General features: G+C 45.7%; 1 protein-coding gene across 1 annotated transcript in view; it reads left to right on the forward strand.

Annotated features, from left to right (window-relative positions):
- The window catches only part of LOC308638489 (uncharacterized protein), a 65,288-nt gene that overhangs the window by 36,580 nt on the left and 2,732 nt on the right, over positions 1 to 25,976 (forward strand). Inside the window, exons 7-14 of the mRNA XM_081275993.1 lie at positions 17,110 to 17,163; positions 18,086 to 18,187; positions 18,292 to 20,140; positions 20,604 to 20,705; positions 20,826 to 20,933; positions 22,517 to 22,665; positions 24,087 to 24,118; positions 24,226 to 25,110. Coding sequence (XP_081132119.1) covers positions 17,110 to 17,116 — 7 coding nt within the window. The 3' untranslated portion in view covers positions 17,117 to 17,163; positions 18,086 to 18,187; positions 18,292 to 20,140; ... (3 more) ...; positions 24,087 to 24,118; positions 24,226 to 25,110. The remainder of the gene's footprint in view (positions 1 to 17,109; positions 17,164 to 18,085; positions 18,188 to 18,291; positions 20,141 to 20,603; positions 20,706 to 20,825; positions 20,934 to 22,516; positions 22,666 to 24,086; positions 24,119 to 24,225; positions 25,111 to 25,976) is intronic.

Below are 25,976 nucleotides of genomic sequence, written 5' to 3' on the forward strand. Positions count from 1 at the left end.
CCACTCAGCCCGCGTCTGCCGGGGTACAGAGACACAGGATGAAACTCACCATGTCCCAAGCCACGTTTTGAGGCACAGGGTCACTTAGAAGGACCTAGAGCACGGACATCTTAGAACAAAACGGTCATTGGATGTCGGCTCCCAGCTGTTGTGTGCTCAATGAGCGAGTGGCCATGGCCGCTCACCGTCAGAAATCCTATTTTCAGAAAGAAGTTAAAAAATAGTCAGTAGAAGGGAACAAAGCATTGTAACGGAAATGACCAGGTCTGAAAGTTTGGGAATTCACAGAAGTGAGAGGGGAAGACATCAGTTTGGAAAATTTTTCAGCAACTGGGGACATATTCCTTTGGGAAGGGCTTCGCTTTGCTAAGGTGCTGGATTCGTTTCAGGAGAGAAAAGAGTGACCTGTCAGGGGACGCTCCCTGCTGCGCTCCGGGCACAGTTAACAGTCCCTGTTAACCGTGAGGTCCTAGAACACAGAACTCTGAGACACTCAGCCATCCCTTCCCTGTAGCCATTTCTCCCTAGGTCTCCCTACCTCCAGCCCCGTCTTGTCTGTCCTGCTGAAATCGAGATTTCCTGGTGGGTAGAGAGGCCCTGCAGCCACGGAGGGCACTGTTCTGCAAAGTGTAAAGGGTGGCCGACCACAGGGTCTTGAGCACGTCTGGTGCCTGGTCACCACACACACGTTTCCCACTTGGTTTTTAATCCTCCCACAACATCCAGTGGGAGGAAAACGCCTTGTTTGCTAAGATCATGGAACGTGCCAACCTTATGTTGGCCTGAGTGATGCCAAGGGAGGCCGAGTCTCTTTGGAGGTCTGTGTTGGTGAGCTGGGAGTGACAGAAGCTGGTGTCCCCTGAGCTCTGGGCACCAGCACGTTGGCATGTTGACACACTGGGAGGGCAGCCTGCTCTGGAGGTCATGGTGCGCGGCCATCATCCCCTGCCTGTGCTTTCTCTCTTAGCATGAACGATGCTGATTCACTGCAGTATAAGCTCAGACTTCCCGATGGACGGACAGTGAGCACAACTGGGCCCCGAGTCATCACCAGCTCCTGGAGCAGGTGCTTAACATGCACAGGGGGAGGGGCAGTTCCAAAAGTGCCCTGGACATTTGTAAAATAGGTGCTCTACGACCATCTTAACCAGGCAGCCTGCGACCCTGCAGATGGCTCTGCTAAGCATGAATCAGGCCACGGAGGCACTTTTATTTGCTATAATTTTCTTTGAGGTTGAATGTTCATAATGATTTATTTCGGTAGTTAGCTAAAATATCTGCATCCTATTTAGACAGAGGAATAGAGAGGGCAGCCTTCTGGACATTGAAGGATGGAAATGGGGGGATTGAGCTGCAGAAAAAAAGAATGTATCATCAGCCAAGTAGAAAGCCAGAATTTGGTGGAGACTAATTAATCGTGACTCAACTTTGTCCTAACATCCTTGAAGACATCAGGCATTAATGTCCTTTCTCTCCTTCGGAGAATCTCCTGAAAAATTTAAGTGAGGGAGGGGGTGGACTGAATTAGGGTTCTCTTGAACGCCACGAAGGAAATCCATCATCAAAGCTGGGGCTGCGTCATTTCTCAGCCTCATTCTAGAGGCCAGCTCCAAAAATCAGTTTTGTGTCATGAAGGATGGCTTTTTTAAAACCAGGGAACTTGTGAAGAGTGTTCTCGGAGGTGGAGAGTCGGCTGAGAATAACAAACACTGGTTTATTTCCAGACCCCGCCTAGGTGGGTCACAGGGTCATTCCCTCCCAGCACGTCTATTCTGAGTCCCCCTTGTCCCCGGACGCTGCCATCTTTGGAGTCATACATCATCACAGTGAGGCGCTCCTGTAATGTATTGTGCTAATCCATTGCGGGAAGGACAGCGCCGATGATAAATGTTTTAAATGATGGTGCTGTCGGAGGCTAATGACTCCAAGAACAAATGCAAGGTAAGTGGGGATTGCTTTCCAGGCCCCGTGAGGAATGCAGAAGATGTCCCTAAGCCATTTCCACCCCGGGGGCAGTATTGAAAGAGGTGGCTGCCTGGGAGGCCTTTGTCACCTGCACTTGGGCAGTTAGGGCAAGCAGAAGAGTCTTGACTTTTCAGATAAAAGCCATCTCCCTCCTTGGGGCTAGCTTTTGTGGCTGTTGATTAGTTGATGGATTGATTTTGTGTTAGTTAGCTAAAAAGCACCTGGAGAAGTTATTTGACGGAAAGCAGACTGCGCACTGGTGTTGGGTTCTCTTCACTGTGACCAAAATCCCTAATAAGAACAACTTAAAGGAGGACAACTGTATTGTGAGCTCATAGTCTTGGAGGTCCAATCCGTGGCTGGCCGACTCCACTGCTGTGTACGGGCTATGAGACAGAGCAACATGGCAGGAGGGAAAAGTGGAGAGAAGCTACTCAGCTCATGGTGGGGTCAGGAGAGAGAGAGAGAGAGAGAAGAAGGAGAAGGGGCCACAGAGAAGATACACCTTTTGAGGCCAGCCCCCAGTGACCCACCTCCTCTGCCTCCAGCACCACCTGGTCCTTCCATTCACCTGCAGTGAATGGATTAGGTTTCAGCTCTCACAGTCCAATCATCTCACCTCTGAATTTTCCTGCATGGACACAGGAGCTGTGGGAGGGATATTGGGTGTCCAGATCATACAGCAGCTGAGGCTCTGCCCTGTCCTGGAGAGAATGGGGGCCTGTGCTTCTTAGAACACGCACCGTTTCCTAGATGCTCCTTGCTAGGTGCAGGAGATGTGTTCCTGCTGTTCCCACTGTCCCTGTGATTGCAACCAGAGGGACAGACTGACTGGCAGGATCTGTGACTGGAAGTCTGTTGTCCAGGCAGAAGTTTTGTGGGTAGATGACAAATTCCTGTCTACACCGCAGATCTGTGCCTCATCCATGCCCAGGAGATGCCTGGGTGTTCATTAGTCAGGGAAAAAGTGACCCTAGGGTGGAGAACTTGGGAGGAACTAGTGGGCGATGTTGGAGGAAGTCATTCCTTCGATGTGTTAGGTGTAGTTTCTTTCTGCTTAAGACAGCAAAAGCCCCTGCGGCAGCATCTAGTCCTCAGGGATGGAGCCTCTCTGGACAGTGACTTCCTCATTCCTTTTTAAATTTTATTTTAAAAAAAAATTTATTACTAGAGCTTGAACCCGTGGCTGCTTTACCATGGAGCTACATCCCCAGCCCTTTTTATTTTTCATTTCCAGACAGGGTCTCCTGAAGTTACTTAGGGCCTTGCTAAGTAGCAGAGGCTTGCGATCCTCCTGCCTCAGCCTCCCGACCTGCTGGGATTACAGGCACGTGCCACCCCGTCTGATGACTTTCTCATTGCTTAGGCATAGCCACAAAAAAGACGTGTCTCATGCTTTTCCTGGGAGAAAACATAAGTACAAATGTCACCTACGCTCCTGGTGCTCAGGTAGCTGACAGTGAGACTGTATTGGGCTTGGTCAGCCACCAGCCCCTGTGCTCCCAGGCCTTGCCACCAAAGCAAAGAAGGCACAGGAGAGGGTGGGTCACTTGGAGAGGGTGGGTCACTTGCTCCAGGCAACAGGGTAGACCAGCTTTTGGACCCAATGACTCCCAGGCCCTGTGCTAACCTGTCCTGCTCACTGCAGGATCCTGTGTTTTAAAATGAGTCCTGTGTCTCCTGCCCCCTCAAGGTGTCCTGAGCCAGCATCTTGTTGTAAACTGGGTTTGGAAGTAAATAATCTCACTGTATGACAACACATTCCACCTATCCTTTTCAGCCAAGTTTGTATACAGTCGGAGTCAAATCTTTCCTCTTCAGCCAGGTGCAATATCAATGCTGAGATTTTTTTTTTTTTAAAGAGAGAGAGAGGAGAGAGAGAGAGAGAGAGAGAGAGAGAGAGAATTTTTTAATATTATTTTTCAGTTTTCGGTGGACACAACATCTTTATTTTATTTTTATGTGGTACTGAGGATCGAACCCAGCGCAGCGCGCATGCCAAGTGAGCGTGTTGCCGCTTGAGCCACATCCCCAGCCCCAATGCTGAGATTTTTCTTTTAAAGAAATCCATTACTCTCCATCTTTGTTCAAGGCACGAGACTGGTCCCTACACGGTGATTTAGCCTAATGTCCCTTCAATGGTTTTGGTCTCTGCTGAGAGCCAGAGTAGTGGCTCCAGAGTCTTCATTTCACCAGAGGGTATATGATGTTTCCACTAACTCTCTCTTAATTTCTTGATGAAAATAGCTATTTGTTGAGCTAGGTTCCTTGAGATGTAACTTTAACTTCTTTGAAGGAGACTTTCGGGTTGGAATCCTTGCTCCTGGCTGTCTGGGTGCGGACTGCGTTAGAAATACTCTTTTTTTTCTTGTCCATTATCTGACAGGCTCTTACTTCAGTTTTCTTGAATCTATATTTATTCTGTCTCCCTCAACAGTGGAGAAAATTAAATGAGCTAAATTTTGGTTTATGCTCGATGGAATATTTATCACGTACAAGTGCCAAGAAGAGGGGAAAATGAATGACAATATAAAATTTTATTTGTTTTTTGGCCATTAAGCTGGCCCAAATGTGAGTGAGAAAAATTAAATCATAACTACCAGTGTTAGACACCAATTCAAGGTTTATAAACTCTTTTCATTTAACACATTACTTATTTATCGTCCTGTTTCTACTTATCAATTTTCTTTATGTTAGAAGGATCCTCTAGGTTACTACAGAGACACCAGCACCCTATTTAGTCCTCCCCTCCCTCACTTATATTTTTCTGAAGGAGAGAAAGGACATTAGCCCCTGACATCTTCAAGGATATTAGGACAAAGTTGAGCCTCCACTCTGCGAAGATAATCAGAGACTGTGGGAATGTACCTCACCTCTCCCTGTAGCAGATGGCTAATATTTTCAGGTCACAGAACCATGGCTAGGTCCTGACCCTATGCCATGCTTTCTTTTATGTGTGGCATGAAATACTAGGACTGGGAGCTAAACAACAATCGTATTTGTGATATCTGAACTTCTAAAAAAACGGTGTTTAAATGACATTGGAAAATACTCTAACAAAAATCATATTTCATGCAGTATTGAAAATCATTTCTTTCTGCAGAGAGCAGATGAACCAAGCTTTCTAAAATTTATTCTTTGAAAATGATTCACTGGGACTAATAAGAGGAACCCTCACAGATATGTCAATTGATTATTGACACAGGTATGAGATTATTCAATGGGGATACTTATTTCAACAAATGGTGCTGGTAAAATTTAATATGCACACGCGGAACAAGGAGGCTAGACTCTGACCTTGAACCATATGCCAAAGTGCTTGAAAGCCCTAAATTTAAGAGCTAACGTATAAAAACTATTAGAAGAAAACACAGAGGAAAGTCTTTATCACTTGGATTTGGCAGTGATTTCTTGCACAGAACACCAAAAGCACAGGCAGCAAAAGAAAAAAAAAAGATAAATTTTATCAACATTTGGAGCTTTTGTTCCTCAAAGATACTATCAAAGAATGAAAAAAAAAAAACCCACAGGATAGGGAAACTATTTGCAGATTGTATGTCTGATAGGGGATTCATATTAGAATGTATAAATACCTTTATCATTTACAACAACAAAACGCCATCCAATTATAAAGTGACAAAGGACTTGAGCTGTTTTGACACAGAAGACAGACAGATGGCCAGTTAGCACATGAACTACAGCTAGGCTAGGCGTTGTTGGTCACTAGGGAGATGCAAATAGCACCGCAGTGAGACACCTCTTCATGTCCATTAGGTCAGCCATTATATTAAAAAAAAAAAAGAAAAAGAAAAACAGTTGTTGGCAGGGATTTAGGGAATTGGAACCCTTGTGCAGAGCTGCGGAATGGCTGGGCAGCTCCTCATAACGTCAAACAAGGAGCCACCTCGTGACCCAGCCCTTCCCCTCGAATGTACCTGTCCCGAGGAACTGAAGCAGGACGCGGGCACCTCGTACAAGTGTTCACGGCAGCATTGTTCACAGAACCCAGAGGTGAGAAAACCCAGTGTTCACCAGTAGAAGAAGGGGTAAGCAACACACAGCGAAGACAGACAGTGGAATACTATTCAGCCATTGAAAGGAACGGAATTCCAATACATATGACAAGGGACCTTGAAAGCATGCAAAGGGACATAAGGTGGACACAAAGGGAGGGACCCAACACAGGCCACCCCCAGAGGTAGAAAGGAGAACAAGGGTCATGGGGAGAGGGAGAGAGGATGTGTGTAGAGTCTCCTTGGGGGATGATGAGAAAGTTCTGGAAATAGTGTTGATCATTGCACAATATTGTGAATAGACTCCGTGCCACTGAATTGTGTTTTTAAGATGATAAATGTCACAATATCTAGATCTATACAGGACACCCAGCAAGGGGTTAAATACGGCTAGAACACAAAAGGCTAGGTAAGAACTGAAGTGTAAAGCGAAGTGTAGCTGTGGCTCGGGATCCCGGCGACTATCAGTTTTAACAGAGGGCAAACCTCTCTGCAGGGGAAATCCTCATTTGGGGTGGATGCATAGTTAGTGGGATCTTGGGTAGCTTTACTAAAAGAGCGAAATTGACTTTGAGAGAGAGTTTGATTAAGAGACGTTACAACATCGTGGGCTGATGGAACTGGAGACGGCACAAGGGCTCTTCATAACAAATAGGGCCACGAGCCTGGTGCCAGGCACGCTGTCTGTCCTCATCCAGGAATTGCTGGGTGGCATGCGTAATGTGATCCGAGGGCAACGCTGCGCAAGCATTTTCACTGTGGAGACAGCCATGGGTCGTGTCCGCCACAGTTGTGTGTGCGGTGCATATTCTCAGCCACGGGTTTTATGAGACGGGAAACTAATGCAGACTGGCACACTCTATCAAAGGCTCTGGAATTCTATTTTAAATGTATAGGAATTTGGGAACATGATTCTTTTAGGGATGAGAGCTGTCTAGAATTAGGACAAGGCCTTTATTTTGATCAGTCAATTAACGTTTCCAGATTGCCCCTCTGAACGGCCAGCTGAATTTGTATTGAATTTATGTCAGAGTACATCAGGCAAATGGGGAGCCGTACATGGGGAAAAAAAGTCTTTCAAATTAATTTGAATAAGACTAGTGGAGAAAAAATATAGTCCCTTGCTTAAATTCTTTTAAAGGTAACTTTGTATCGATTAAGTTTATAGCAACAAAGATTTAAAAATATAATAACCATGTATTGAATGGCAATTTTATATACAGGTACACACATTGGAAATTCCTTTAGCCTGGAGAATTTAGCTCTCTTTGTCTCTTATTACTTTTTAAATTACAAGGGCCAGGAAAGAAACAAATTTATCATTTTGAATTGAATCAAAAGTTCTTGGTCCCAGATTTGACAGGGCTGCAAATCTTAAACTTCATATTAACAAGCTGGTATCTTATATGTGTGTAAACTATTTGCACTAGCTGTGCAGTATCACGGAATGGCTTAGGAAACACTTTATGGATTGATGAATTTGATGAGCACTTGAGACACTGCAGTCTGGGCCGGCCGCTCTGCTTGCAAAGTTTATATTAACAAAATATAGCTGTCACCTCTTCATTCCACACATTTCAAGGAACACAGATGGCAGAGTGGTTCAGCATGGCAAAACACTATGTTGGTGTATAAAAGCTGACCATAGACAGAAAACAGGTTAGAGTTGATCAAATAATTTGACAATCATAGTCATCAAATAATAAGTGACAACTTTGGCTGCTTTTTGGAATTATATGCAAATACAGACATCCATAAGAGCCAGAAGAAAATGCTTATGTTAGAATTCCTCCATGGTGGGTGTGTGGGTGCTGTGAACTTAGGGTACCCCTGGTGTGCAGACAGCAAGTGCCACCAAAAGTTGACTTCTAGGCTGGGGTGTGGCCCTGTGTACAGCAGAGCCCAGCATGCACAAAGCCTTTGGTTCAATCCCTGGTACTGGCAAAAAAAGCAAAATCAAAACAAGATGGTAAAACCCTCCTTGGTGCTTGGTCCTACATTGTTAAGCAGGTCTTAGGATACAAATATGTCCTACATCTATTGCTGTGTAACATTGCTAAGAACTTAGCCACTTACAATACCAATGACCTCAGTTCCGGGAGTTGGACGTCTTGAAAGGCTCGGTGAGGTTTTGTGCTTAGGGTCTCCAAAGGTCAACCTTAGGGTTTTACTGGAGGTTACGGGAAGAATTCTCTCGAGGTTCCTCCAGGTTACTGGCAGAATTTAGACTGTGCTGTTGAAGGTCTGGTGGCCTTGTTCCCTGTGGGCTGTGGCCAGCGGGCAGCTCTTGGCCCCTCAGGGCTGCCTGTGTACCCTGTCACGAACCCGCAGCCCATTTTAAGCCAGGTGTAGCAAACTGGGTGCTTTTCATGTTCAGATCTGACTTTTACTACTAACCATAGAAAGTGCCCCTTTTCTTTTTTTAATTTTCTCTCTTTCTTTTTGTGTTGGGGACCAATCCCAGGGCCTCATGCATACTCGGCAAATGCTCTACCATTTAGCCACACCCCAGCCACAAACATTCTGCTTTTGAGAATTTATATGATTACATTTGGGGCACATAGATAGTCTCCCAGGCCTCAGGCCAGTTGATCGGCCACCTTGATATCTGCCTGTGAAGTCCGTTCATAGCAACCCCTAGGTCAGGGCTCCATGGATCACCAGGAACTGGGAATCCTGGGTGACCATTCTCAAATCCTGCCTAATATTATTCTGCAAATAGTACGCAACTCCAGGAATTCTCAGCACGGCCTGGTGGCCGCTGGGAAATAAATCCATCAGTGCTCAGCCAGACCGCCACAGCTTCTCTTCCTCCTCACTGTTCATGTCTGCCTTTTAATGAGAATAGGTTGGCATGACCTGTTTAACAGGTAATATACCTGGCCAAATAAGTGAAGTGGAACAAAAATTAAAATGCAGAATAAGAGCAGAAGCTGGGGAGGAGACTGGGAAAAGGATATATGCAAAATAGTGTTGGAGAAAGTTAAAATTAAACAAGTCTAAAGTTAAGTGTAAAAGGTAAGCCTTCTTCAGACACACTGGTTTATTTATTATTTACTTAAGAAACAATTTTTAAAGAAAGGCTGGCAAAGGAGCCCAATATTGAAAATACAAAATGGAGAGAGGCTTAGTTGAAACAGGGAAAGGGTCCAATAGCCCCAGATTCTCAGCTTGTTTATATTTCTCTTTTCTATGTTTGGGGTCCCTAGATTATGGGGGAGCCCAGCGTGGAGACCCCTGGGACAGAGATGAGGACTTGTCACGTCTCTGCTACCACCGTCCTGCTGGGCTCCTGTCTGGTGGGTGGATGAGCCCCCACTCACTGCCGCGTCTCCAAGGGTGTCACTCTCAGACCTGGGGTTTTGTTCTGGTTAGTGTCCTCCTGACTCAGCCACAGTGTTGGGTTAAAGGTGGGCACGTGACCCGATTCTGACCAGCGGGGGAGATCTGGGACTTGCTCTATCTCCCCAGGAAAGCCTGTCTTGCTCCCGCACTGGTGTGTGAAGTTTCTTGTTTGTGTTTGTTAGTTCCCTTCAGGGGTCATTGAAGGATTCTTTGAGGATCTTGGCATGAGATGGTTTATATACTGGAGCATCCTGGGCCTCCAATACAATGTTAGAATGAAGATCCAGGAGACTGTCATTTCTTATAGCTGCAGGTTCAGGACTGCTGGGCCACTGCAGTGGAAATGTAGAAGCCCATGAGATTTCCTCAAAGCCTGATTTGCAGACTGGTCTCTTGGGGCCCTGTGCTCAGATGAAGTCCATGGCCCAGAGGAAGTCGAGTGAGTAGGGGCGAGTTTTCAAACAAAGACGTGAAACTGGCCTCAAGAAGCATCCTTCGTGAAGGAGCATGTGTAGATGAGGCGGACGCCGAGGCTGGTGGCCAGGAGGAGGGTGCTGAAAGGGCACAGAGGCTCCAGGGACGGGTAGGGACAAGGAGCTGGGGCCTGGAGGCAGAGCCGGAGTAGGGGGTGTGGACCTGTTGCATGGGATGGTTGAGGGGCAGCCGACTGGGACCACCTTGTGAGGGGAGAAGACACAGAAGAGGTGAGAGGAGAGGATCTCATGAGACCTCTTCTCAGCTGAGCCACACCTATGGGAGACTCCTAAGCCCAAGCCGCACCACTGACTTGTGCTCTTTGGGACCCTTTGTTTTTATTTATTTTTTTGCAGTACTAGTGAGTGGACCCAGGGCCTTGCACATGCTAGGCAAGTACCCTCGCACCCAGCCACATCCCCAGCCCTTTTCTGACCCTTTAAATTCTGTATCAGTTAATTGTTGTCCATTGGGATGGGGAGGGCTGGGGGTAAACTCTGATGGCTAGGGTCTGGGGCTTTAGCTCAGTAGCAGAGAGCTTGCTTAGCATGTGTGAGGCACTGGGTTCGATCCTTAGCACCACGTATAAATGAACAAATAAAATAAAGGCATTCTGTCCATCTACAACTATGAAAAATACTTTTAAAAAAAGTTAAAATTCTGATGGCTAAATTTTTGTGCCAATTTGGAGGATGTTTTTTTGAAATGAAATTTACAAAGGTGATAAACTTCAAGTAAAACAAATGGTCCTCCATATTAGGGGGTGAGCCTCATCTGACCAGGTGGGTACAAACAGACTGGCCTCCTCGGCAGGAGAGACCTCTCCTGCAGATGGCTCTTGGACCTGCTCTATGTCACCAGCTTTCCTGGGCGTCCAGCCTGCTGGTTCACACTGAAGATCTGCACCTGTGGCGTGCACAGTCACACTGTGTGACCCATTCCTTCTAATAAATCTCTTTATATACGCACACCCACACACATGCACACACCCACACACATGCACACACCCACACACACACACCCACACACATGCACACACCCACACACACACACACACACATACACACATGCACATACACCCACGCACACACCCACCCACCCACCCACACACACACACCCACCCACCCACCCACACACACACATACACACACCCACACACACGCACACACATGCACATACACCCACGTACACACACACACACACACACACACGCACACACCCACCCACCCACCCACACACACACATACACACACCCACACACATGCACACACCCACACACACCCACACACACATACACACATGCACATACACCCACGTACACACACACACACACACGCACACACCCACCCACCCACCCACACACACACATACACACACCCACACACATGCACACACCCACACACACATACACACATGCACATACACCCACGTACACACACACACACACACACACACACACACACACACACTCTTGGCACAGTGTCTCTGAAGAACCCTAACACACATTCCAGTAGCCTGTCTTGGGGAAGTGGCTCCTGTCACCAGGGATGAGTCTTCTCCAGAGGTGACAGGTGAGTGACAGGGTCCCAGCAGAGAGAGGGAAATGTGGTGGACAGTGATCTGCTTCTGAGAGCACACATTGGAGATCCCTTTTCTGCACTGGAGAACCCTGTAGGGATACTTGAGAATTGAATTTATTTTCATTGTGAGGTGAGTTTATGGTCCTGCATAAATTCCTCCTCAATATGTTGTCAGTTCTTGCAAAGCTCCTTTCGTCAACCGTTTATCGGCATGGCGGCGTGGCATGTGGCTCCGTGGGCTTTAAATCAAAGATATATGATCAAATCCCGGCTCCCCATTTACCAGCCAAGTAACCTTTGCACAGGTGACTTCATCTCTGGGTTTTGGGTCAATATCTGTATGAGAACAATCACAACAGAAATATTGTGAAGATGACATTCAAAGTCGATCGCATACATGGAAGGCTCCCCTCTAAAATAAGATACAAAGAAGGCAACTAAACGGCACAGGGAATGCCAAACTGCCCCGCACCAGGCGGTGCATTTGGTATCTTGAAAGCATCACCAGGTTAAAGTCTCACAACTGTTCTCAGAGCTGGATGTTCAACCAGGTTTCCTAACGAGGACTGAGGTACAGAAAGGTTAGGTCCCATGCCCCCAGTTTTCCAGCGTGGGATGTAAAGGAGCTGGCCTGTCTCTGGCCTCTGTAGAGAACAGCAGGCTGAGGTACGGTTCCAGGAGTTTTGTGATGTCAGTCTGAAAGTGTGAGATCTTGCTGCAGGGATCTCTAACACCAGGCCGAGGCTTCGGGCCTCCTTGGCCCTGGCATGCTGTGATGGGGGAGGGGAGGGGGTAGGTAGGACACAGGTGAAGGGGTCGCTGTTGTACCCCGAGTCTGATGTGGCCACCCTACCTGGTGCTGTTGTCACTACCTGCCAATCATCTCAAATTGCATGGTGGTTTGGGGAAGTGGGTAAACAGAATCCAGGGCCAAGTCGGGCTTCTCCGCTTCCTTGTGGTATGTCATAATCAAGATGCAAATCAGCGTCTCCTGGGTGGAAAAGATCATAAACGGGAAACGTGCCGCACCTCGGAGTTTTCACAGATTTCAGTCATTTGGTCCAAATCCAGAAACTGTCTTGAGAGAATAAAAAGGCTGCAGAATGGGAACCGAGGAGGACTGCTGAGCCCGTAGCCAGCTACTTTGCCAGGACCAGAGGCGTTTAATTTTCATGGTCTTGCAGTAAATTTAAAGGCAAATTATAAAAGTAAGACTCAGTTTTGGTAAGGCTCCAGTTTATGTGTATCAGGCTTCTAACTAGACCGTGGGGGCTGCTGGTGAAAGTTTAGATTTAAAGACCTTCGCAAAAATGTCCTGTGTGGAAATCTCTAGCACTTGTGGAATTCCCAATGACGTCCCATGGCACACTCCTCGGCCTCACATCAGCCAGGGCATTGGAAAGTGGGGTGTGGCTGGTGGTGGAAAGTCATGTTTTTAAGGGGTCAGTGCAAAAGTTAGGGACCAAATCACTTTGCCTAATGTATTTAGGGAACTCAGTGTCTGTTTCCCCATTCAAATGATAGTTGCTTAATTGCACACTGTGCCTTGTAGGGGAAATTGAGGCCTGCAGGAGAGGTGGTCTGTGTGGTAATTAGGATCTTTGAGCCTCAGTTCCTTTATCTGCAGCACGTGGGTATTAATAATTATCTCGTCATGCTCATGAAACCCGTGGTAATGTTGCTGGCATGTATGAAGTGCTCAGGCTGCAAAGCTAATGTAATTATTAACTGGAAAAAAGTTGTTGGTTCCAGGATGAATGAAAATTGTTGGTCATGCATGAGACTGAGGAGAAGAGCAGGCTCTGAAACTGGGCCACGGTGGGACCGTGGTGGCTGGGCCTGTGGTGGCTGGGCCCATGGTATTGAGGTGAGGTCACATGTCCAAGGAGGGAAAGTGGAGGTCCCATCTACCCTAAGCTGCTTCAGGCACAGAAAAGGCTCAGGTACGTCTGGTGGTGAGCTGGGTTCCGGGTTCTCAGCTGATGCACACACCCCTCATCTGAGGGTCCAAATAAGCAGCTTAGGAAAAGAAACTGGATCTCTGTATTCCCGAAGACCAACCTGTGAGTACAAATCCAGGGCTTGAGATCTCATTGGAGAGTCTGTGTTATTTAAATTTCTGAAGTGAGCCCTTCTCCTGTGACTTCAAGCTAATGTCTCGTCTATTGGAATAGGCACTGGCAGTGGTGCACCCAAAGCCACCCTGGGAACCCCACCGCTCTCCACCCACAGAGCAGTCATCGGAAGCCAACACATTCTACCAGACTTTTGTTGCTGACACAGAATTCGAGTTTGTTTTGTTTACTTTTTTTTTAACTTGGGGGGGGGGAAGGCATTTCCGAGAGACGGTGGACGCGATAACGTGACGGGGGCCAGAGATCCTCCATGGCAGCCTGCTGCGCTGGAGTCTCTTCTTCTTTTCCTCCGGACCACCCCTCCCACTTGCTCAGCAGACAGGCTAGGTGCAGAGGTTGAGCTGTGGATCTCATTTCTTGTGTTTTGCTGCTTGTGAAGTCTGCCAACAGAATCCACCTTGACAAAGTCAAGGACTGTGCGTTTAATGTTGAACTGAGTGAATAAATTATGCATGAAATTGTGCCGGAGTCTCTAGTGTGCAGAATTGCTCCTTTTGATATGAAAGGTTAATTCAGAAAGGAGTCCAGAATAGCTGGAAATTGTGGGGATAAGTGGAGAGTATTCACTGTTGTGAGCTGTTATTACTAGAAATTGCATTCCCTCTCTGGCTTCCCCGGAGATTTTGCTTTGCCAGTGAATATAAACTGTGCTCAATAGAATAGCATTTAGGAGTAACAAGAGTGTATGTCCACACACAATAAAATATTCTAATGGCGTTTTAAAGAGAAGTTGTACTTTTTCATGTATATCGTGCCCCCCAAGGAAGAATTTCTATTGCATTTAGGTCAAGAACAAGGTACATCAGAAGTAATGAGTTTTGAGCATGTATGTATTTCAAGGGGCTGCCTGGGACTCCCGTTTTGCAGCCGGGGCTGGTCCTGCCACTGATTAGCTATGCGAGCCTGGTTTCTGATAAAGCCCAAAGCATCCTTGCCTCGGGAAGGAACCAACCCCAATTGTTTTATCACCGAATCCTACATACCCAGCTCCAATTTAATCTTCAGTAAGTGTATGGCGCTCTTCAGCCTGTTTTGCTCAGGTTGATGTCCTTTTTACACACATCCCAGATCACTTTTAGGTTAGTTCATTATTTCCAGCAAGGGGGAAAAAATGGAGTTGGCTAGAAAGCTGAATTTTACTTAAAATACACACACACATATTTTTGGAGCTTGTTAGAGGCTCCTCTTTGTGTTCCCATCACCAGGGAACGGCATTGTGCTTCCAGACTGTGGGCGGTGTTTATTTTTGTCTCTTATGTACATGCTCAGAAACCATCTCCTTAATCTCCACAGGGTACCGGGAGTTTTTTCTCTAATTATAAAGTGGTATCCTTTCTGACCCGGGGTAGTTTTTAATTTTAATTCCTGCCTCGTGTTTATAAACTGCTGGATTGCATGATCCTGTTGGGATCCTCGAAAACGCCCTCTCTTTTGTGTTGATTTTAACAATTAGATATTCATTCTATGTATTAAGATGTGTTTGAGGCCAGCCAAAGATGTGTTTTTGATGTCGATTCTTTCTCGTCCTGTGTTTCCCTTATCTATATATTTTATGTGGAAATGAAACTTTAAAAACTCCAGATTACCTTTGAAACTAAAAAGCCTCGGTACTATGAAACATGCAACCAAAGTTAGAGTAAAGAATTTGATCCAATTACCTTTATTTAGGGTTTTTTTTCTTTTTTTGGTCTTTCTTTCCAAATGTTTATATAGCAAAAGATATGTAAATCTTGGCATAGGGAAGATATTCCAGTACGTTCTGTCAGATGCCAGATTAAAATAAATAGTTGCTCCAACATCAAGGTGCCTGCAAGTTCTTTTTAAAATGTTATTTGTTACTTTATGGTATTTCTAAGGAGTGTTTAAAATGACTAATCCTCAGCCTACTCATTAATGCCATGTGTATTAAGTTTCTTCTTTCTGCTGCCTGTGACTCATGAGTTGGCCCTGGACAGCAAATTGGCAAAATAGCTCCATGTCCCTGGAAACGGTTCGAGGTGCACAGTGAAAATAGGCTGGGCCTTGGGGGCTGCAGAGATTCAGTTCAGGTGGACCTGGATCCTTCGGCTGCCAGAAGTCAAGAATTCAGTCACAGGCCCAATATGGAATTGTGCTTAACATTCCGACGATTATAGAGGTGTCTGCCCCTGTGATGTTATATTCTGAGTATTTAAAAATATTTTGGGCAAACCAAACACGCATCTTTTATGTAGATTCAAATGCCTTCCGCAGATCAAACTAAAAAGTCATTGAATCAGCAACTTTGTCGCATTGAGAACAGGTATCAAAGGCAGTGAAGAGGTGGCTACTGCCTGATTAGAATTTACACACTCTGCAAGACCAACCACAGGGTGGAGGTTTTCATACCCTGGTGTCACACACAGGGACTCACATGCCCAAGTGGAAGAAAAACAAGTTCTTTTAAGAGATTTTCACTCTCACGCCTATATGTATATCCATTAAAGAAATAAATGTCACTGTTTCACGTAGAAAATATATGATTTTGCATATAAAACAAAAATCTTAAATGTTTTATGTTCTTTTAAATATGTTTGGCATAATTTTAATTAAATTCAAATGTTTTATATGATTTTAAATAAAATATTTAAAATATGCTATTTAAATCGTATAGTGTATTTAAGTATGCTCTTTAAGTGTTTTATTTAAATCTAGTGACAGAATGTTCACTTTTAGCCCAGACATTTTTGCAAGTAAAGAATCACCCAGAGAAACAATTTAGAAGCAAATGGAGACTCTTTTCCACAAGTAATTAATACATTTAAAAGCAGGTTTGAAGTCATTAGTTAAGCAAGAGAATCAATCTCTTTTAAAAGCTTCCCATCCCCAGAGGCCCATTCAGTGGTGCACACCTGCTCTCCTGCAGTCCTGCGCCCTGGCACCGTGGACATTTTCTTTATCCACCCCCCCTCCACCCTAATATGTTATCACTCCAGGGGCGTGATAACATATTTTCAAGAGTAGATACATATTTTCTTAAAAATTTATACTCTCCCTCCGCCCCACGACATCCAAGAGCATCGGGCTTACACTTCTCATTATGTAAAATGAAGTTGAGTTTGAAATAACATATGAAATGCCCATCAGTTGAATACGCCGTTTGTGACATATCAGGCGCAGAGAATTTTCTGCCATCACTAAGCACAGAGTCGGGCCTCGGATGCTGGCAGGTCACCTTGGGAAAACCTGGGAGTTCTCTGGCTCTTCTTCAAGTTGTACAAATGATCCCTTTCAACCGTTAATGATCTTTCCTTTTGGTAAGTTTTCCCCGTCGAAAGACAACTCCACAGAAGCTTATGTAACTTCACCAGGAACGCCAGGAAAAAGTCGCTCTTGTCCAGAGGAGATTTATCTTTTTTTGAGCATCACTTGGGGGTGATAGAAAAGGCGATTTTTAAAACATGAGTAAGCTCTAAGAAAAATATTATGAGAGGACTTTGCTGGTATACTGCCGGCTTGCGTTAGCATCCATTTTCTTGGGAAAGATGTTTCATTTTAGCAAGATCCTCCCGCTGAAAGAAAATTAATTTTTTCTCCTTTTCGGCACAGCTTCAATCCTTTTTCTGTTTCCCTTCACAGTGGATGAAGTGATCTAAGTGGAAAACACACATTCTTGAAAGAACAAATTTATTGGTGAGTGTGACCAACAAAAATAATTGAAGTTTAAAAAAAAAACGGAAGGTAAGTGTTGGTTGCATATCTTCTTGGTGGACCTCTGGAGTCCAATGGCCATTAGGAGGAGTGACCCTCCACCTCGACGGGCAAGAGATCACATTTCAACCCCCAAACACTGTCGACGTGGAAGATCGGCCGTGTGTGTGTGTGTGTGTGTGAGTGTGTGTGTGTAATGGGGATTTCAGCAGCTGGATCCAAGAGGGCTCAATACTAATATTTATTTTATTATTCATTACATTCTTGTACTTTCCAATTTTTAAGCATGAGAATTGATATTTGCCCTTGAAATGTGAGGGAGCCTGGGAACCCTGTTTCTTTTATCCTTGTCCATTCTGTTATTTTCTATTGCTGATGTAAAAAAATCACTACAAACTCAATGGCTTAAACAATGCGAATTTGTTATTGTGCATTTGTGACTCTCATGGGGCAAGGCAAAGTGTGGGTGGGTCCATGCTCCTGAGTGGAGGTGTTGGGTGATTTTCTCTTTGCCTTTCTAGCCTCCAGAGGCCGCCCTCCATCCTTGGCGGGCGGCACCTCCCTCATTCCCAGAGCCAGGTAGGCTACGTCTTCTGGTTCCTCCCTGGTCACCTCTTCCTTGCCTCTCAGCTCCATAGGAACAGGCTCAGATAAGGACCCTGATTCAGTTGTCCCAGCCAGCCACCTAGGCCAACCCCAATGCCAAAGCCCTACCCTTAGCCCGTTGGCAGATTTCCTTTGCAAGGAGAGGTTGGCACATCCGTGGGCTCTGGAGATTCGGATGCACATGTCTTTGGGGAACCCCTGTTCTGCTTCCTGCACACGGGAGGATGAGAAAAGCCGACAGCAATAGCAGGTCCTGCCTCTTGTTTTATCTGATGCTCCTTTGTGTCCTTCCCAAAAGTGAGCGTGTGTGTACACAGCAGGCACTCAGCATTTGTTGAGTGAATCAAGGATGAAGCTTGCCCAGGAGCAATGAGTGTGGTGGGCGCTCGGCAAACAGCAGGTAATGTTGCTGGTGATACGTGTGTCACTGCGTCGGTGCTGCTATAAGAGAATGCCTGAGACTTGGTCATTTATAAAGGACAGAAATTGCACTCTGTCTTGCAGTTCTGGAGCCTGGGAGTCCAAGACCAAGGCACTGGCACCTGGTGTGGGCCTCCTGATGGCATCTGCACCTGGCGGAAAGGAAGAGGGCAGGAGAGGCTGGATGCTATGTCCTCCTGTGGCAGAAGAACATAAGAGAGCCCACGTCCACAGCAGCCATCAGTAGGGCAGAGCCCTGCAGCCTCAGCACCTCCCATTAGCTGCCCCCGGCACTGTTGCGTTGGAGTTGTTTCCAACTGAATTTGGAGGACACACTCAAGCCCCAGCAATGAGTCACACGGAACTGTTCATCATCTGTAATTCAGAGACGCCTTCTGGCGGACACAGGCTCTGGATACCCCACTCGCTCACTCGTTTTCCATGTATTCTGAGCTGCCCTGCTTCAGGCCCTCTGTTGCAGACCGTGACTATGACCACCAAGAATGTGTGCCCCTCTGCCTCTCAGCCTTCACCAATGTGGAGGGCAGGCAACCTGGTGTAAGAACAAGCGCAGGCTCGCATCCTGGTGCCATGACTTACCCGCTGCGCCCTGGGGTCCAACAATTTAACCACCCCAAACTCCATTCATCCATGTCACTGAGGTTAGCTGAACTTACCTTGAAAGGTGAATTATTTCTTGCACAGGAATGTTTACTGTAGTCTGTGGCCCAGAAGAATTGGTACTTTGAAACTTCAAAAACTCCTTGTTATTGGGTACCTTAAGAGGACTTGGTTCTATTTGTGATGAGGAAGCTTTGCCCTCCATAGGGGTAGTGCCAAATAGCAACACGGACTTTGAGAAGGTAGTACCACAGCCCTGCCTTCCCTCCCTGATCCAAGTGCTCTTTTTTGGAGAACTTTATTACCACCATCACATGACAGTGTACCTGCCACCATGAATTAGTCTTCTAAAACCATGAGCCCCAAATTCGCTTTCCCTCCTGAGAGTTGTTCTTGGTATCTTGGTCACAGAGGTGAAGAGCAGGCGCTGTTTAGTTATTGTGCCTGGATGTCACATGATCCACACCACAGCCCTGGTGGGATTAGGAGCTTCTCTAGGAACGATTTCCCAGGTGATGCAATGCAGGCAAGAGGGCTAACCAGGCTCCTAACCCAGGTGGCTGTCTCCAGTGTGTACACCTGGCCCTGCCCCCTCCTGGCTCATTGACCTTATCCCCTGAAGCTTTGAGCCCACATTGGAAGGTGACAACAGCGAGAAGCTTCTCCTGGGGTAGTGGAGGATGATAGGGAAGCCGTGGGCCCAGCGTTCTTTGGAAAGAGGCAGGATTTGGGGTAATTTTCAGTGAGGCTAATTGTACAGTGGAGGACAAGGTGCAGAGAGGAGAGGGGCCAGGCGCTGAGGATGTCACAGTGCCTCTGTCATCTCTAAAAGATCAAAGAAATACGACTCATTTGCTGAGACCATTGCCTGGTCATGCAGCACATGCCTACAAGGCCCCAGTGCTGCGGAAGGTGGTTCAGGTGGCCTCCGGGAGGTCCCCATTCACCATTAGGTCCTAGTGCCACAAGTAGGCTGCACACAGTGTACTGCTGTCCTTGAGGGGGTCTGTGTGCATGGTGCATAGGAAGGCAGGGGTATCACCTGGCCTTCTTACTGGGCCTCGGGGCCAGGGAAGGCTCCCCGGGCAGCAGAGACCCTGAGGAAACCTTGGGACTTGCAGCTCCTCAGAGATTGACCTGCCGGGGGTTCATCTCAATAGGTAGTGTGTACAGCTGGCCCTGCCCCCTCCTAGCTGGTTGACCTTATCCCCTGAAGCTTGGAGACCACATGTGGAAGGTGACAACAGCGAGAAGCTTCTCCTGGGGTAGTGGAGGATGACGGGGAAGCCGTGGACACAGCGCCTGGGACGAGGTGAGAAGTCATAGCACATAGGCATCTGTCAACATCCCCATTATTGTCATCATGGTCATTACCACGGTGGTCACTGCCATGTTTTGGAAATGAATCCCAAACGGCAGGACAGGTAACAGAGGGAATTTTGTTGCTGTTGCTGCATTATTAAGAGAGAGTTCTTTGGTCTTAGATTTTTGAAGCTGGAAAAATCTCAGACACTTTATAAGTCCCTGTGATCTCATAGAAATCTGCACGACTGGAATCAATGTGTGAAAAGAGCAGAGTTTGTTTTTACCCCAGTTGAAAATGTGCAATGACATAATGTAACCCTTTAAGATAACAGGAGCCAGCTGCCCCATTCATATTTAAATATGAGTCACCTTCCAGGGAGACTTGCAAGATTCTATGTGCCAAGCTGGAAAAGTAAAAATTGCCAGCAAGGAGGGAAAGAATAAATTCACACTTGAAGGATGTGTTACAGAGCCGCCCCGCACAGCAGATTCTGGGGGCAGAGAGAGGCACCCTGGTGGCCAGAGGAAGAACTGCGGAGCCACAGTGCCACAATCCATGCAGAGACCTTAAGGTACCAGGAGGGTCCCTTTCACTTGATTAAAAATATTTTGTTTTCTGTATAAACGGCCCCTATTTCCAGGCACATGATTGTTAGAAACACAACATAGTAATTTCTGAATAACACCCCCAGCTACTGAGACCTCAGTGTTTGGCCAGCCATCTCCAGGGTCTCCCAGGACAGCAGAGCTCTCTTAGAAGAAAGAGTCAATTCCAAGTCCCATCAATAGGGCCAGCAAAGGTAAGGCCTGAAATTTCAAATGAATGCCTCTCTTTGTGTTTGCTGAGAAACTATCACAACAAACAAAAACAGACATGTATTAATGCTTGGGAAAGATATTTTAAAAAGCTAGTTACATATATTTATTGAATTGATGTACAGCCAATTGCATGAGGCTTAAGGTTAGTGTCAAAGAATGAAAGACTGCTAACTAGGGTCTCTGATGGCCTCCCCAGGTTTGCTATTTGTCTGCCATTGTGAATTTCTACCTGAGATAATTCAGGATCAGTGATCAGTGGCTGAATCAAAACCCAGAAGTCACTTTAATGTTGGCAGTTTGGGTCAGGCTGTGGCATAGAGAAATCCATGTTCCTGTAAAACACCCTGCTCACCAGGAATAGCAGCAGGTGCTACCCTAGGAATAGAAGCAGATTGTTAGAGGAGATAAACCAGCAAGTATGAAGGTGAACTTGAGTTTCGTCTTTCAATAAAACGTATTGGAGGATAACTCAGCCTTATGAATTCTAGACTTTGACTTCTAATTTGAATTCTTCTAATTTAACCACGTAATTCAAGATGTACATAGGCATTTGGCAGTGAGGGCGTTTAGAATAGCATTGTGTACTTGCTATTGATGATGAAAGATTGTTAATAAAAAAAGAGTTGAGAATTTATCATATCAATACAGTGAAATATTTTGTGCTGTTAGAAGGACTGTTTAGAATTACATTTATGGAGACATAAAGATATACCCTATATATTGCAAACAATATGGTTGGTTGGTCTGGTTTTGTCTACTGTGATCCCATTTAACTAGAATTTTTGTCATTAGGTTCAAAAAATTGAAATACGGCTGCAGGAGGCACATGACATGCCTGTAATCCCAGAGACGGGGGGGGGGGGGGGTTAGGCAGGAGTATCAAAAGTTTAAGGCCAGCCTCAGCAATTTTGTGAGGCTCTGAGCAACTTAGTGAGACCCTGTCTCAGAAAAACAAAAATAAAAAGAAGCTTTGGAGAACCAAATCACCCCCCAAGCCCTACCAGCCTCTGGTGCTAGGAATTGAACATAGGGCCTTGGGCATGCTAGGCAAGCACTACCACTGAGCTATATCCCATGCCCTTAAAAATAATTATGAAAGGTCTTTCCTATGTGACCTCTTTTCATTTCCATTAATCATTAGTTTTATTTTGGTGGAGTTTATTTTCTTAGCTGTGTAAGAGTAATATTTAGCCAGGTGTGGTGACACACACTTGTAATCCCAGCAGCTTAGGAGGCTGAAGCAGGAAGATCACAAGTTCAAAGCCAGCTTTAGCAATTTAGCAAGGCTCTAAGCAACTTAGTAAGACCTTATCTCAAAATAAAAATAAAAATTAAAAAAAAAATTCAAAAAGGCTAGAGGTGTGGCTTAGTGGTTAAGAGTGCTCCTGGGGTCAATCCCAGGTATATATATATATATATATATATATATATATATATATATATATATATATATATATAAAAGAAAAGAAAAGAAAAGAAAAAGAAAAAAGAAAGAAAAAGAAAAAATTATTAGATTTCATTAAAGAGAACCCAAAATATATAACTTATTTTCTTAATTCCATAGCTACTTGCTCATAAGAAAAGCCTACAGAAATGATCACCCGTGAGGATATTCCCACTGTAACAATGTCCCCATGAAGATTGTGGTGTCACTCATCTTCCACAGAGGGAAGCATCCTGGCATTGAAGTTACCCGTGATGTCACGTTTACAGGTATGTACATGTGTTTAGCTCACGGATCCTCATGCTTGGCCCCGCTGACGCTTGGGACTGAATAATTCCTCATTGTAGGGGACTGGCCTGTGCACTGTGGGGTGTTTAGCAGCTGTGGCCTCCCTTCACTTGGAACCAGGAGATTCTGTATCCCCCACCTCCTGAATTGCAAATAATGAAAAATGTCTCCAGAAGTACCCAATGTCACCTGGGGTGGGGGTGGGGCAAAAGTGGAGCATTTGAGAACCTCCGTCTTCGATTGAGATAAGCATTATTTCAGGACAGCAAGAACATGAATGATATGCTGTCTTCTTTCTGCTTATTTTGTTCTAAGGTATACACGTTGACGTGTATCACTTATGTATTAGAAAAAACTCAAAAGGCAAAACCATCCCTAATGAGCACATCAGCACCCCGAAAAGCAGAACTCACACTGTTGAATTTCTCACCGTCCTTGGAGTGGTGCCGTGCATCACAGTTTGTGGTGGCTTCATGCACACTTATCCTCAGTAGCCTTTAAATCTAACGAGGCAGGTGGCTTAGGGTAATCACATTCCTTCTTTACAGGTAGAAATGCTGAGCTCTACTACAATGTCACCCTACACAGCCTAAGTCACACTGGAGCTCAGCCCTCTTGGCCCCTGATCCTCCCGACGGGAGTCCACAGCCTTTTCCTTGTGCACAGCCCTCCAGACTCTGAGTTGTGTTTGCCCGGGGTTCACGCCTGTGCTCAGGCGGACTTCAGTAGAGTAGGGAGCAGAGGGACAGGGCACCTCCCTGCTGAAGGTGCGAGCCGCCGTGGGGCCCCAGGTGGAGGACCACTTTCATGCTTGCGTTCCCCTGTGCAGTCCCACCTCACATTGGAGTTCTCAGTGCGTGAGGGGGCTGACACGTGGCAGTCTGTGAGGTAGTCTCTATTAAATCGTTTGCATATTTAGCTTCTCTGTGTCCGGAATTCGCATTCATCTTGCAAAATTGTACTGGAGTTAATTCACTTACTTGCCAGGGAGAAACCCTTCTGGGTTTCCCACTCTAGGGCATTTCTGGGGGTCTCTCCTGTTTTCATTGGTGCATTTCCTCTGATACAATTAACACTAATGGGGACCAGGCATGTGTATCGACAGACGCACGAGCCCATGTGTTAGAAATTGAATCTCTCAGTCTAGGTGTGTCTTGGATAAGGTACAGTAATTATTATTATCCATTAATACCAGAGTGCACAAATATCACTGGGAAGTAAATATTTAATATTTCACACTCATTGCCTTCTTTTAGTTTTTCATTTGCTATTGTGCATAACAAGCAAATGGTACATACCTTCTTTCTCCCCTCTTAAAATTAAGCTCCTTTAATTTTGCAGAGCATCTAGTCGTTAAACACAAACTCTCTCATTTTCTCACATTGGATATTGAACATTCCAGCTATCCGCAGAGAAGTCGGCCTGTAGATAGAGGTGGGTGTGAGAAATCTTGTCTTAGACTTTCATTTTAATTTTAAGAGCATTACTACCCGCCCCAGTGACTGCACTTTTAATTTAACCTACTGTGCTCACTTTCTTAGGTTTCAAAACTGACAAGTGAACCGGGAGGAGGGAGGCGTTATGTCGTGTTGGACTTGGCACAACTCCTTCCAAAGCAACATCACCCGTCTTTGGACCCTGGAACAGAGCACAAAGAGGGAGACCGGCACATAATTTGGCTCTGCAAATAATTCTTGAATTAATCAAATCAGTCTGTGCCTCCTAACTCCTGCACTCCACTCTTGGCTCCCCAGTCTGTTGGTCTGGCATCCTCTCCTGTTCTGTCCTTGGTGTGACCTTCACATCTGACCATTTGTCTTCAGGTTTGTGGCTCTCTGCTCTATGTTATTGAAGCCTGTGAGGCTCCGCCATGTCTCTGCTTGCCATCCATGACATTAATCCCCAAAGCTAACAGATGGCTCCCAGCACCACTGTTTGTGTTTGCTTAGATTCAATATTGCAAATGCAACTATGTCCAAGAGCCAGCGTCCACTGTGGGCAGTGGGGCAGGCAGAACCCAGGGGTGAGGAGGTCCAAGGTGAGCTCGAGACTGGGAGACCAGCCTTATCCAGCAGGAGGCGCTGTTTCTGCCCAGGTCCTGGTTCACAGGCACCCAGCCTTACTAGATCTTCATGAGTTTTCAAGAGAAGACAGAAATACAAACTTTGGGTTGAAATAAATCTATTTTTCCAATGCGACTCTCCATTCCTAATTTCTAACATTGTGTGTAAATGTCAGGGAAAAATGAGGCTGAAATTTGGATGGTTGATAATGTTCAGGAATTAACATTGGCTCTGTTTGGTGTGATATTGATATCATAGTCATTTTATTAAAATGTCCTCATCTTTTACAAATCTTCACTGAAATCTTTACAGATGAATGATGGAACTTCTGAGATTTGTTTCAAAACAATCTAGGGGATTCAGGTGAGAAAACAGACATACAGGAAACGAGGGGTATAAATGAAACAATATAGACGAGACATTGATGACGATTGAGGGCGCGTGATGGAGGAAGGCATTGATGTTAAATTTGCACGTCTGAAGTTTCCCTAATAAAGAATTTGGAAAAGCTGTGGTCATAGGCTGGGTTTGATTTTCGGCTGCTGTGATTTTTCTTTGACCCGTGCATTTTTCTGAGTACACCCTGGCCTGTTTCGATTTTCAGTCTTTAATGTATTTGGTTACAGTATGTTTAAAAATTTATCCTAAACGTAATGCTATGGTGCTGTGGTTCTATGACTCTTGAAAAACTACAGATTTACTCACCCCATTTACTTACGTTTTCAGCTTCCATTATTTCCCCTGAGCTTTCAAACTTCCAGAAGAATTTCCCATCCTCTCCTCCGTCTGAAGCTCTTTGGTTTATCAGCATGCCTTCCCAGACTTTCCGTGGCCGTGATCTCTTGCCATTCACGGCACAGGGAATTTTGCACAAATTCCAATGCCCACATGCTGGGAAAGGGGGAGAGAGCTTTCTATTGCATTGCCTTCTTACCTACTTCTCCTTTCTTTCCTTCCAAGATGGGAGCCCATGTCTGTGCCCCCTTGCCCTTGGGCCCTGAGGTCTGGGGGACGGTGGGTCCGTGAGCCAGGCAGGGCCTAGTGCACCCAGCGGTGCCTTGGCCAGCTGCACACCGAGCCCCTTGCTCTGTAGTGGTGTACACATCTCCTGTCTTACTGCTTCACTCCACTCCTTTCTTGCTGAAATCGATGTCTCCCTTTTGGGAAAGAATGGACTAGCATCCCAGGGATCCTCTGGGCAACTTTTGTTTTCTTAGTCTTCAGAGTCT

This window comes from Spermophilus citellus (genome assembly GCF_964194105.1).
Source record: "Spermophilus citellus genome assembly, chromosome: 19".
Taxonomy (NCBI): Eukaryota; Metazoa; Chordata; class Mammalia; order Rodentia; family Sciuridae; genus Spermophilus; species Spermophilus citellus.